This window comes from Mustela putorius, unplaced genomic scaffold (assembly GCF_011764305.1).
Source record: "Mustela putorius furo isolate JIRA1106 unplaced genomic scaffold, ASM1176430v1.1 tig00003834_pilon_pilon_pilon, whole genome shotgun sequence".
NCBI classification, from domain to species: Eukaryota; Metazoa; Chordata; class Mammalia; order Carnivora; family Mustelidae; genus Mustela; species Mustela putorius.
In genome coordinates this window covers 125,662,922-125,678,292 of record NW_025421987.1, presented here as the reverse complement: position 1 = coordinate 125,678,292, position 15,371 = coordinate 125,662,922, and the positions used below count along the sequence as shown (strand labels likewise).

Genomic DNA, 15,371 nt, shown 5'->3' with positions numbered 1-15,371 from the left:
TTACTCTGATTGAGCACAGGTCCTAACTGAAGGATTTCAAATTACCTTCAAAATTTAAATGTAAGCTTCAAAGAGAATGGGTACAACAGCACAGAATATGTCTTAGGCTTTAACCATTTTAAAAGGGGCATGGATAATTTGGATGCATATATTCCATGATATTTGTTTAAAAACGGGAAAAAAGCTTACCTAAAATTATCACTAATTTTCAGCATAAGACAACTACATAGGCTGTGCTGTGGGGAGAAAAGGCAGGAGAATGAAGAGGTAATTTTGATTCCCAATCTTAAGTAATCTATTGTAAAAAGTATATAGGTAGTTCCTAGAAAATAGGACCATTATTTAGAAAAAGTTAAACATCTGAAAAGGAAAATTTTTGTTTTTCTTGCTTCAAATATTATATTTGAGGGGTTGAATATTAGCTCTCCCACTAAAACAAAGTCCATACACACCCCAAGGACGGAGGTAGGGAAGAGGATGGCAGTAATAAATAGGAATGCATTAAGCATCCTAAAGATTTCAGGAGAAAGGAAGTAGAGAACTAGTCTAAATGAGAAGAAAATGATGACGGAGAAGAATTGGTCTAATTGCCAAATACTTGCTAGACCTCATATAGTTTCAAATTGAAATCTTACCATATAGAAATACGATAAGCAGCAGCACATTGTCCAAAAAACTGACCCAGTTTTTACAGATTTTACCTAAAACACAAACAGGCAAATGTTTATAAATGTTCCTGCTAAATAAACAAAGTTAAATATTTAGTACACTTGTACTACAAATAGCTAAAGTTAAAGTACAATGGTTATTCAGATATTCAGATCCACTTAATATATGTATTTAGAACACTGGGCAAGAGTCAGATATTTTATAAATAGCCCTGATTTTTCTGTTGTTCTTATGCAGTTTTCAGGAAAAAAGAATCACCTTAGAAGAAAAAAAATATAATATTTTTCTATTTGCTTTACTTTCTATTTTAAAATGATTAGTATCAACAAATTGAGATTTTAACTAAATAAATTTATTCAGCAAATCTACATTTTTATATGTGATTGGTTTCCTTAGGCATAACACCTTAATCTGTAATTTTTCATCATTTGAACATATATATCTTATATACAATTCTAAATATGAGCATCCATTTTTGAAAACCTATCATCAGGAATTTTCATACACCATAAGCAAGAACAATAAGCAATAAATAATAATCTATATCCTCAAGAAATTGACAGTCCTACAATAATTTCTAGGGTATGTCAGAAAATTCTCAAAGACTCTGAATCAGAAAAAGAACCTGCAATCAATGAAAGGTTCAAAAAAATGACAAATCTCTACTGTCTAAAAAAACTAACCAAAGAAATAATTCCCAGATAAGTTTATATGCTCCTTTGAAAATAATGGTTTGGTTTAGAAAACTGACTTTTAAGTTTCAAAAGCACAAGTTCTAAATACATACTTATGCCAAGAGCAAAAATGTCATCTTTATTTAAAAAAAAAAATATATATATATATATACACATACATACACACCTGATTTGAAGGAATTTATGTTTAAAAGGACTCTGCTAGTACATTAAAACAAGCTATAGGTGACATGTAATCTTTGGGGGAACTGTAAAGCAAACACACCCCCAAGAGGAATGAAAGGAGGGGGAGTGGAAGGAAAGAGAAAACATTCCTAGTTTACAGCGCTTAAAGATATATTATCAGGCTGACTTCTATTAGAGTAATGAAATATTGCTTTGAATTCAACATTGTAGTATATGTATGACAAAACACATCCCCTTTCCCCCACTGAAACTAGTTTCATCTATGCTAAAATGTGAATAGAGAAGGTAGTATATTAAAATACTGACATTTTAAAAGTGAAAAAAATTTCCAGGGATGATTAGAAATTATTCCTATAATAGTCAATCTCTAGAGAGTGGAGAAGTGAGATGGAACCAAGTGCTAATGCCAAAATCAGAGACCAAGAGACAAATTAGAGAGACCAAAGATGATTTTTAGAAAGGAAAACAGCTACCAGGGAAATGGGAATGAAAAGAATGTTCAGAAAGGCCTAATTCTTTTATTTTTTAAGGATTTTATTTATTTGAGGGAGAGAGAAAACAAACATGGCGGGGGGGTGGTGGTAGGCAGAAGGAGCACAGAGCCTGAGGACGCAGGGCTTGATGATCCCAGGACCCTGGGATCATGACCTGAGCCACCCAGGTGTCCCAAAAAAGCCTAATTCTAAGTGAGGAGACTAGAAGAAATAGTGTTCTCAGAGGATGAGATGCTCCAGAAATAAAATGGAATCCCAAGAACGGGGACAAGAAGGCGATGGCAGGTAGATCAATAAAAAAGAAAAAAAAAATGATTCTACCTTGCGACTGAGAAAAAAAGGCTATTCAGTGACTTGAAGGTAGGGAAGACAAATGTTGGCAGGGAAAACCTGCAAATGACCATTCATTTTATATTTATGCTTTATATTTATGTGTCAGTGCTTTATATTTATGTGTCAGTTATTTTATTGCGTCTTAGCTCCAAATGCATGCTTCAATACATATTCTATGATAAACAACAGAATACTTTCTAAGTATTTCTCCTTCAAAGTGAATATGATGTTAAGGTTTCTTGGTAGAAGGTACTGAAGGAACACTATAGCAGAGGCTCTCCAATCATTTCAGGTGTAGGCTGGTGTTGGTGGTATGGGCATGAGAACATCTTGTAGTGCTGACCCTGGCCATGTAGCAGAACACAATCTTTAGGACTCTGCAGCCTTGGTCTAGTAATAACTTTTCTGCAGTCCTCTTGACATGGTAACCAAAAGCCCTATTCAACATAGCTTCTTGCCCCTGCTGGTATCCGAATTTCCAAACTTCCACTGTACACGATGCTACAGGTTACCAACTCCCCACTCCTGCCTCACTCCAGAGGGTAGCCAATCACCTGTCATGCAGCTCCAAAGCAGCTCTAGGCTGGGCTAACCATCAAACTTCTCTGGGCCTAGTGGGCAGAACCACACTCTCTCTAATGAAACTTGAATCCTAAGTTTGTCCTTCCTTGACTACCTTCCCTCAGCCCTAGCATATCATATAGCATTTCCTTCTGTATTACTCTTCTATCATAGTTAATACTTTTTTTTCCTAAAACTCTCCTTATGTGATCTACTGTGACTGACTGGGCCCAGTTCTGCTACAATCTGTTACCAAAAAATACTTATAAAATATACTAAGTATAGTTCATATCCTAAAATTACTCAAACCCTAAAACCAACTGTGTAGGCTGAGAGAGAATGAGAAAAAGAATCAAACATATTCTGCTGTATTTACTAATACACACAAAACTCTGCAAGGCTATGCTGGACACACAAATTATAACTCAAGTCATGACCCAACTGGAGAGGTAAGACACAAAAGCAAGAACTAAAGTCAAAGCACAATATGACTGAGACCTTTGGTAAGTATGGACACTGAGTGGCATAAGGTCCTTATAACCTGTTGTATTACCTGTTGGTAACAGAAATAAAAGTTGGGAGGATGGTATATATGACTGGGTGTTGAGGTTCAAATTTACAGTGGTAGGAAAGCAGACCTAAAGGAGTAGCTATGTTCAAAGCTAAATGAACATGTTTTGATGAACTACTAGAATTAGAAAGTAGTAGAGAAAAAGAAGTTGAGAACTCCCTAGTTTTCTACCTTGCAGCACTACAACCCATCAGTGGGGAAGAGGAAGGCCAAGAGATGGTAGGTTTGGATAGTGTTTTTTTTTTTTTAACTCAGTCTTTGACATGTTAAATATTAAAACTCCTGAATTAGAATTCTTCAACAATGGAACTAGAAATCAGGAGGAAAAAATGCTTGGGAAATTCCCAAATATTAGGAAACTAAAAAACATGCTTCTAAAGAACCCATGGGTCAAAGAATCAAGAATTAGAAAGATACTTTAACTACATGACAATGAGAACACACCATACTGAAATATATGGAGTATAGCTAAAGCAATGATGAAAAGCATAATTTAAATTTCTATTAGAAAAACATAGCTAAAACAACTTGACTTCAACACTAAGAAGCTATAAAGGAGCAAACCAAATACAAAATAGAATAATGAAAGTCAAGAATTCAATGACATAAAAAGCAAATACAGAGAAAAAGAAACAAAACCAGAAGGTGAATAAACTTTTAACTAAACTGACCAAGAAAAAAGATACAAATGACCAATACTAGGAATAAAAGAGGTAACATCACTATAGACTGTACAGAAGTTCAAAGAATTATAAAGGAATATGATGAATAATTTACGCCAACGAATCAGGTCATATACATGAAATGAAAACTTTCAAAAAGAAATATTTTACCAAATTACTCATAAAGAAGCAAAATCAGAACAGAATTATATAAATAAAAAATGAATTAGTAATTAAAAATCTTCCCAGGTTCAGATGATTTCACTGGGTGAAAATAATCAACAGTTATGGAAGACACAATACAATCCTATAAAGATACTTTCAGAAAACAAAGAAGAAGGAAACACTTCTCTAACTATTTTAAGAACCCGGTATAACCCTGAGATCAAAGCCAGACAGGGGAGCCTCCATAGCTCAGTCAGTTAAGCATCTGCCTTGACCTCAGGTCATGATCCCAGGGTCCTGGGATCAAGCTCTCAGAACTGAACTCCATTTCTCCCTCTCCTTCTGCCCCTCCCCATGCTTGTGCTCTTGTGCAAGCTTTCCCTCAAGTAAATAAATTAAAAAAACAAAAAACCAAAGCCAGACAAAGACATCACAAGAAAAGAAAACTACATGTTAATAATCCCTCATGGAAACAGAAAAAAAAATTCTTAATAAAATATGAACAACACAAAACTAGCAATTAAGAAAAAAAGAATTGTATATCATGAACAAGTGGAATTGATTCCATGAATTCAAGGCTGTTTTAACATCTGGAAAAAACAAAACAAAACAAAAAATCACCGCAGTGGTTCCCAATTGTGGACTAAGGAGAAAGTACTCCTGGCATCTAGTGTGTGGATGTAAGGGATACACTAAACACTCGGCAAAATAAGAAATAACTGCCTGTCCCCAAATGTCAACAGTATCAAAGAGAAACGTTGAATTAATATAATTAGGGACAAAACCATATGATCATCTCAACAGATACAAAAAAGCTACTGACAAAATCTAACACCCATTCATGATAAATAGTCTCAAATTGAAAATATAAGAAAACTTCCTTAAGCTATGGTAAAGGACATCTATAAAAAACAACTAACATCATACTTAATGGTTAAAGTCTGAATGCTTTCCCTTTAAAATCAGGGAGGAAAGGATAAAAAAATTCTCACTGCTTCTACTGAGCACTGTTAGAGGTTCCAACCAGTATAATGAGGCAAGAAAATTTCTGTTCTTAGAAAGATATTGTTAAAAAAAATAAAATATCAAGCTACAGACTGGGAACAAATGTTTACAAAACATACATCTGATAGAAAACTTGTTTCCAAAATATATAAAGAACTCTTATAACTCAATAATAAAAAAAACAACCCAAGCAAAACACAGGCAAAAGGTCTGAAGAGACATTTCAAAGAAAAATCAGAATGCGAAATAAGCACATGAAAAGATGCTCAATGTTACTCACTGGAGAAAAGCAAATTAAAACCATGAGATACCACTACATACCTATTCGAATGTCTGAAATTTAAAAATCTGAACATATCACATGCTGGTAAAAGCAGAGTAAATGCAATGCCTCATACTTTGGTGGAAGGAATGAAAAATAACACAGCCACTCTGGAAAACTGTTTTGGCAGCTGTTTATAAAATTAAACATGTACTTATATTACAAACCAGCAACCCCCCACACACCTAGGCATCGGTCCAAAAGGAATACTAATATATGCTCATATGCAGAACTGTATGCAAATACTTATAACTACTACTACATAAATGCCAAAAATTGGGAAAAATAAGCAACAGTATAACCATATAGTACACCCATACTACTTAGCAATAAAAAGCAACAAACTATTAACACATGCAAAAACATGGATGACTCTCAAAAGTCTTATGCTAAGTGAAGTAAGCCATGCATAAAGAACCACCTTTTACTGCATGTTTCTACAATTTGGCATTATGGAAAACAAACTCCCAAAAATATGGAGATAGAAATCAGATCTGCGGTTGCAAGAAATATGGGTTAAGGAGAGGACTGACTACAAAGGCAGAGGATAAAACCATTAAAAAAAAACCATTAAAAAAAAATTCTATAGGAGGCAACAATATGTACTGTTCCCAGTACTATTTCATCTACATCAGCTCTGTTGTTGGTGAGTGCTAACACAGAGGTAAAAACAAACGTACTCATCAATTACCGTGTTCCTATAATGCTTTACACATTAACTCATTTAAACCATATAACGTAGATACTATTATTATTTCCATTTTATAGCTGATTTAATAGACATAGGGGTGTAACTCCTAGTGATAAGAACTTAAATCCAGGAAAGAGGAAACCAAATCATGGCAGTTTGTCTCCAAAGACTCTACTCTTAAGTACTTGATCCTGACCAAAAAAAAAAAAAAAAAAAAAAAAAAAAAAAGTTTAGAAACTATTAGGACACGAATCTAAGAGCATATTCAAAAATGTTTGGAAACGGTGCTTTGAAAACAGAGTACTTCCTTTAAAAAATTCTGAAGACAAAACTTGTAAGAGACATTAAGCAGTTTAAAAAAAAAATACCAAATGAGGAATGAGTAGACAACTTACATTTACATTTTAGAGATTAGACATAAAATGTTTTCAACTTCATGTCATTTGGCTACCAAAAAACTTCTCACAGTAGTCAGAGCTGTTATTCTGTTTACTTTCAATTGATAAAGATCGAATTTGACATAAATGTAATTAATAAACTCTGTAACTAAAACGTTTTTTATATTTTATTTGTAAGAAAAGTGAATGAGAGTAAAGTGTCAAACAATTTGCCCCAAGTAAGAAAATGAGTTCTTATGTAAGAACTCCTAACCAACTCATTTCAAATACTGGAGCTGCTTCTACTTTAAACCTATTTTAAATATGTTGCTTGAAAAAACAGAACAAAGGAAAACCTAGCAAAATAATTTAGTCCTTAGTGAGTATGCTTTATCATTCTGTCACATTATCATTCTTGTTTTCTCTTTTAAGATTTTATTTAATTATTTATTTGTCAGAGAGAAAGAGAGATAGAGAACACACAAGCAGGGAGAGATAGAGAGAGAAGCAGGCTCCCAGGACCCTGGGATCATGACCTGAGCCGAAGGCAGTGGCTTAACCCACTGAGCAACCCAGGTGTCCCTCACACTATCATTCTTAAAAGCAATAGGATACTCATAATTGCCCCTACCAGCTCATCAACTTCATTTAACTCGGTATAATCAACATATAAAACAGCACCAGTTCCACACTGTTCTACAAAAGTATCTGTTGAATTAATAAAACAAAATTATGCCACTTAAAAAGAATATTGTAATGGAGAACCTGATGCAAAATTCATATGGAAATACAAAGGACCCTAAATGTCCAAACAAAAATTATTAGTGTATAAAAGTGTTAACTTTGACTTGTAATTCCAAATTTATTTTTCTACATACTTTAGGAGACTAATACAACTGAAAGAATTCTTAGTTTATGTCTTTGCACACACAATGTATAAAAATCTAATTTTGTGACAAAAGGGGTAGGAAGAGAGTTGTAAGGAGATTTTTTATATGCTAATGAAGACAAGCTAGTATAAATTGAAATAAGAGTATTATAATATTAGAATGATAAATGTAATTCCCATGGTAACCACAAAGAAAACAGCAATATATAGCAAAAGGAAATGAAAAAGACATTTAAACATTTCACTACAAAAAAAAAAAAAAAACACCCCACAAAAGACAGTAATTAGGGACAGAGATGCTAGTAGGCATGTAAAAAATAAATAGCAAAATGATAGAAATAAGATCTTTATCAGGAAGCACTTTAAATGTAAATGGCCAAAGAAAAACACTACAAGTAAACCTACTGACCAGTTATCACCTATGAACACTGATGCAAAAATCCTCAACAGAATACTAAAAAACAAATTCAGCAGTAAGAATGTCAAGTATGAGTATAGAAAAACACGTTTAAACATGCAAAGACTTGAGGAATACTGTATTTTGAAACATTCCTAAGGCATGTACCAGAAGAATACCTTGGTCCAACTGAGAAATATATATAAAAAAATATTTTAAGGGGCATCTGGGTGGCTTAGTCCATTGAGCAACTGATCTCATGATCTTATGGGTGGTGGGACTGGGCCACACTGGACTCTGCTCAGTGGGGAGTCTTCCTGAAGATTCTCTCCCTCTGCCCATCCCCCAACAAGCACATGTGCACACGTGCTCTAAATCTTCAAAAATATTTTTTAAAATATCAATATACAAAATGTGTTAATACACACTTAATAACATTTTGTTAATATACAACATAAAACACAAGAGCCATTTATGGAAAAGTTCACAGCAAACATAATGGTGAAAGGCTGAAGTTTTTCCTGAAAGATCAGGAGGACAAGGCCCACTTTTGCACTTCCAGTCAACATAGTACAGTTGGCCCTTGAACAATGCAGGGGGGTTAGGGGCACTGATCCCCACACAGTTGCAAATTTGCATACAACTTTTGATCCTAAAAAACTTAACTACTACAGTCTACCATGGACTGGAACCTTACCCCGAACATAATCAGCTGATTGACACATACTTTAATATGTTACATGTTTTTACAATGTATTCTTACAATAAAGCCAAAAAAGTATTTTAAAAATAACAAGGAAAATACATTTATATGCTGTACTGTATCTCTTGGAAAAAAAAAAAATTCACATAAGTGAATCCGCACAATTCAAACCTGTGTTGTTCAAGGGTCAACTGTACTTGAAGTTTTAGAGCAGTCAAGACAAGAAAAGGCATCCAAATTAGAAAGAAGTGAAATGATTCCTATTTGCACACAATATGATTTTATATGTAGAAAATCTTAGATTACACACATACACAAGCAGTCAGACCCGATAAATGAATTTGGCTAAGTAAGCAGGATACAAAGTCAATATACAAATAGCAGTTGTATTTCTATACCAACAATGAACAATCTGAAAAGGAAATTACTGAAAAAATTCAATTTCAATAGCATCAAGAATAAAATACTTACAAATTAACAATAAAAGACTTCTAACAATGAAAACTCTAGAACACTGCTATACAAAATTAAAGACATAAATGGACACATCCCATGTTCATTCATGAATTGAAAGACAGTATTAAGATAACAATACTGCTCAAAGTGATCTACAAAGTTGATGTACTAGATTCAAAATCCCAATGATGTTTTTTGCAGAAGTAAAAAACCCATTCCATAATTCATACAGCATCTCAAAAGACCCCTAATAACCAAAAATATCTTGAAAAAGTTCAAGCTAGAGAAAACATACTTCCTGATTTTCAACCAGGGTGCCAAGACCATTCAATGGGGAAAGGATAATCTTCAATAAATGGTGCTGGGAAAGCTGGACATCTGTGCAAAATAATGAAGTTGAACCCTTACCTAACACTATATATAAGATTGACTCAAAAAGATCTAAATGTAAGACCTAAAACTCCTATAAGAAAACATAGGGCAAAAAGCTTCATCACATTAAATTTGCAATGATTTCTCAGATAAGACACCAAAAGCAAAGCAGCAAAAGACAAGACACACAAATTGGACTTCATGGAAAATTATAAACTGTTAAGACAATATAATAAAAAGGCAACTCATGGAATGAGAGAAAATATTCAGAAGTGATGTATCTAATAATGGGATTCATATTGAGAATATATAGAGAACTCCTAAAACTGATCAACAGCAACAAGAAAAATTTGATTCAAAAATGGGCAAAGGACTTGAATAAACATTTCTCCAGATATACAAATAACCACAAGCAAAGATGCTCAACATCATTAGGTACCAGGAAAGTGCAAACCAAAACTACAATGAGATACTATCTCATACCCATTAAAATAGCTACTATCAAAAAAAAAAAAAAGGAATTAGAAAAAGAAAATAACAGGTGTTGATAAGGATGTGAGAAAAACTGGAACCCTGGTGTACTGCTGATGGGAATGTAAATTGATACAGTGGCTGTGGAGAACAGAAAGGTAGTTCTTAAAAAAATAGAACACAGCATTATCACATGATCTGGCAATGAACTTCTGGGTAGGTACTGCAAAGAAATGCAAACAGTATCTCACAGATACCTGTACACCTATGTTCATAGCAACGTCATTCACAATTGTTAAGATATAAAAGCAACCCATGTGTCCATCAACTGATGAATGGATAAACAAAATGTGGTATCTAAACAAAGTGGAATGTTATTCTGCCTTAAAAAGGAAGGAAATTCTGACATATGCTTACAACATGTATGAACCTTGAGGACATGATATTACGCTAAGTGAAATAAGCCAATGACAAAAAGACAAAAACTGTATGATTGCACTTATATGAGATACTCAGGGTAATCAAAATGAAAGAGACCAAAAGTAGAATGGTGATTGTCCCGGACAGGGGTGGGAAGAACGGGGAGTTACTGTTTAATGGATTATAGTTTAAAGTTTCCTAAGGTGAAAAGTTACAGAGATGGATAGTAATAGTGGTGAATGTATTTAAGGTACTTATAAGCGGTTAAATTTTATATGTATTTTACCATAATAAAAACAAGAGTTACCTCATACCAATAGGGGATATATTAAAAACACACAAACACAGAAAAAAGTATTGGCAAGGATTTAGAGAAATTATAACCTTCCTAAATTGTTGGTAGGAATGCTATGCACATGGTACAACCACCGAGGGAACAGTCTTCAGGTTTCTCAAAAAGTTACACAGAGTTACCATGTGAACCAAACAATTCTACTCTTCGATATGTACTAAAGAGAAATGAAAACATACATCCACACAAAAACTTGTACACAATGTTGTTAGCACCATTATTCATAATAATCAATATGTGAGAACAACTCAACTGTCCCAACAACTGATGGCTTGAAATAAAATAAAATGCATCATTCAGCCATTAAAAGGAATGAATTATTGACACATGTGAACAACATGAATGATAATGCTAAGTGAATGGAAGCTATATATAAAAGGTCACATATTTTACGTGGGTTTTACTTATATGAAAAATCTAGAACTGGTTAAGTTTATAGGGGCAGAAATTAAATTGACGGAGGGAAGGGGGAATTGGGAAAATACAGAGTTTCTTCCGGGGTAATAAAATATTCTGTAAATAAGTAAAAGATATGAAAAAACACTAACTATAAGTTACTTTAAAATGGATGAAATAGTGATTTTTTTGTTTTATGAGTTTTGTCTCAATTTTTAAAAGTTAAATTCTTAAAATTTTGAAAGGTAATTAAGATACCAGCTAAGGCACACTTGCTATGGTTCAGACTCATGATATGTTAAAAAACAACCAAAAGCAAAAAACTAAGAAATACAATGGCACGTGGGTGGCTCAGTTGGTTGAGCAACTGACTCTGGATTTCGACTCAAGTCATAATTTCAGGGTCGGTAGTGAGATCAAGTCCCATGTCAGGCTCTGCACTGGGTGTGGAACCTGCTCAAGATTCTCTCTCCCTCTGCCCCTCCCAACCTCTGCATGCACATGCTCTCTCCAAAAAATTAAAAAATAAAATATAAAACTATACTGACAATACCACTTTTGTGTTTTTCTTTTCACTTCTGTGTTTCTTAAAAATATAAAGAAATTAAAGAAGTGATAAAATGCAAATGGTAATAATATCTGGGTGATGGTTTCTGTACATTATTTTTCTGTTTCCAAATTTCTAACAAATAGGATATATTATTTATTTTTTTTTAAGATTAATGTATTTGAGAGAGAGAGAGGGTGCACGTGGTGAGGGGAGGGGTAGAGGGAAAGAGATTCTTAAGCTGACTCTACAATGAGTGCAGAGCCCGATGCAGGGGTCAATCCCACATCCTAAAGATCACCACCTGAGCCAAAACCAAGAGTCAGAAGCTTAACCAATTATGCCACCCAGGCACTCCAGGATGTATTATTTTTTAAATTATAAAATGTTTCAAATATATAGAAGTATAAAGAACAGACTTCTAACTGAGAATACTTATTTGCTTCAGAGGATTTTATTAAAAATTTTAACATAGTTGAACATCCCTTAAAACTCCTTCCTAAAAAATCACTTACTCACACTATATTAAGAACAACCACTACCATGAAGTTGATATACATGATGGATATATATGCTATATTTTTACTCACAGCATATGGTATGATTTGTACTGTTTAAAATTTAAATAAAGATATCATACTGTACATATTGCACCTCAACTTATTTTTCCACTTGGCATTATATTATAAAGATCTATCAACATTCATACATACTTTGAAAATTTTAAAGATTATATGTTAAAAGGCCTCAAACAGATGTTCCAAATTTAGTGTTTTTTCCTCTTATGCACAAAATTAAGACTATGTTTTTAAACAGTTTTGGATGAATATAGCAGCATTAGCAGCATCCTACTGCTTGTCATCATATTCATCTCCATGGGTGTTTTCTTCTGAAATTTGGAATCAAGCAACCATCTACATTGTTGACTAAAACATTCTCCCCTGAAATTTCCAAAGTAAACATTTCCAAAAGCTAAGTAATTTTAAAAGATGTAATTATTAAAGAGAAAAATAATGTTTCCATTCACCTAGATACCTAAAAAATATACTTAACACATAAAAAAGTATTCACATGTAAAATTTTTGGCCGTTTTCAACACTGAAAGAGTATGAGCAGAGGCTACACGTAAAATAAAAAACAAATGCAAGCTTTAAGTTGAAGCCAGTACTAAGTAACATTCTTTTAAGTGTTAAAAAGAACATTAAGTTTAGGTAATTTGGCAACATACTTCTGGTTTCTGGTTCCAAATATAAGGAATCATTCTATCCTAACAGAAAGTAAGAACCTGAACAGACTGAAAAATCAACAACTCTTCCTGGATTTGTGAGAAAATGAAAAAGGACAAATTGCTGCCCTCAAGATTAGAGATATCATGCAAACACAGTGTCACATCAATGGAACTGATATGGGAAACAGTGGGAGACACAGCACATAGGAAAACCTGAACTGTCTGAGGAAAGGCTGGAAGCTCAGTGTGGAAACTTAAAAAGTTCAGAGTGAACCCGTTCGTACAAAGGCCCCCAAAATTCTGTGGGGTTTGCCTCCAGGAACTCCATCAGGTTCTTCAAGTAAATATAAGAAACAAATCCCCTTTCCAGTACAAGGAAGGGAAAGGAACCATTATGAAATACATCTGAACATTCTGTTCTTAACAAGGCCTGTCCTTGGAGAACTTATGTGGGGGAGGGGAAATATCCAACTCCAGTCAGCTCCAGCCAACCCTACCTACACTTAAGTAAAGCAGAGGGGAGGAGGGCAACACACTTACAAAGTTCACAATCCTACTTACTAAAAGACTCAGACCTAATCATACAAGTACAGAATGCTTTCCCTTTCCATACCCCTTAACTCTTATTCATCACAATTCCTTTTACCTAGTACATCAGGAAAAGAAAGAATGAATAGAGTATTTGAAACAATAATGACAGAGAATTCCCCAAACTAATGTCAGACACCAAACCAGAGATCCAGGAAACTCAAGCACTAAAGAAAAAAGGCCCCAAATCCAACTACCCTGTACCAGGCACATCTCTGTCAAACTACAGAAAATTTTAAAAAATTCTGAAAAAAGCCAGAAGACACATTACCTAGAGGGACAAAAATTACATGACGCCTAGTCAGAAACCAACCAAGCAAGAAAGAATAGAACAGAATCAGTATTGAGAGAGAAAAACACCAACCCAGAATTCTGTACCCTGTGAAATTATCCTTCAAAATTTAAGGAGAAATAAGGACTTTTACAGACAGACAAAAATTGAGAGAATTTGTTGACTGTAGGCCTGCCTTGCAATAAACATTAAAAGTTCTTAGAAGAAAATAACACAGATCAGAAAACTGAGATCTGCATAAAGAAAGGAAGAGCACTGAAGATAGAATAAGTTAAAAAATAAAAACTACTTCAGGGTGTCCGGGTGCTGGCTCAGCTGGTTAATGCATCTGCGTTCATCCTGATCCCAGGACCCTGAGATGGAGCCCCTCATCCGCCTCCCTGCTCAGTGGGGAGTCTGCTTCTTCTTCTCCCTCTGCCTCTCCCCACTGCTCATGCTATCTCTCTCTCTCTCTAATAAAATCTTGAAAAAACACAACTATTTATTCCTAATTGATCTAACACATAAGTTTTTTAAAAACAATACCCACTACGTATTCTATTATGCATGCTTATGAGTATAACCTTACATATATATGATTACATCTGCATGAAACGAATGACAGCAATGATACAGGGAATAAGACGGAGGAATTAGGATTATTTTGTTATTATAAAGTACACTACCTGTGAAATGGTACAGTGTTCTTTGAAAGGTGACTTGGAATAGTTGTAAATGTATGCTGCAAACTCTAGGACAACCACTAAAACAGTAAAAAACAAAACAAAAACTGACAAGCTAAGAAAGGAGAGAAAATAGAATCCTATAAAATGTTCACTTAAAACTGTAAGAGGCATAGAAAGAGTGAAGGGCAAAAAAAGAAACAAAGAGCAGGGTAACAAAAAGAAAACAGGAAGACATATAGTATAAATATTAATCCAACAATATCAATAACCACTTTGCATGCCAATAGTCTAAATGTACCCATTAAAAAACAAATTGACAGGATGGATCAAAAAACAAGACCCAAATTTTTGTTGTCTGCAAGAAACCTAGTTTAAACATAAAGATACATAAAGATTAAAAATGAATAGATGGCAAAAAAATATATATACCATGCTAACACTAATTGAAAGAAAGCAGGAGTAGCTATATTAATTTCAGATCAGACTTCAAAGCAAGTAAAGTTATCAGGGATAAGAAAGGCATTACATAATTATACATAATGACAAAGGGATTAATTTCTCCAAGAAGAAATAACAACCCTTAAAGTCTATACACCTAACAACAGAGCATCAAATTAAGCAAGGAAAAAATTGATAGAAATGCAAGGAGAAATAGATGAATCCACTATCTTTGGAGACTTCAAAACCTCTCTCTCAGAAACAGAAAGAAGCAACAGCTAGATAATGAGTAGGTGAACTCAAAATCATCCAAAAACTAGGTATCCTGGATCTACAAACTACTTCATCCACAACCAGGAAAATAATACATTCTTCTCAAGGCCACATACATGGATTATTCATCAAAATATACCACATTCTCGGCCA

At 34.0% G+C, this 15,371-nt stretch overlaps 1 protein-coding gene across 1 annotated transcript in view; it reads right to left on the bottom strand.

Annotated features, from left to right (window-relative positions):
- The window catches only part of STT3B (STT3 oligosaccharyltransferase complex catalytic subunit B), a 96,222-nt gene that overhangs the window by 33,852 nt on the left and 46,999 nt on the right, over positions 1 to 15,371 (bottom strand). The window contains exon 4 of the mRNA XM_004754304.3: positions 636 to 701. Coding sequence (XP_004754361.1) covers positions 636 to 701 — 66 coding nt within the window. The remainder of the gene's footprint in view (positions 1 to 635; positions 702 to 15,371) is intronic.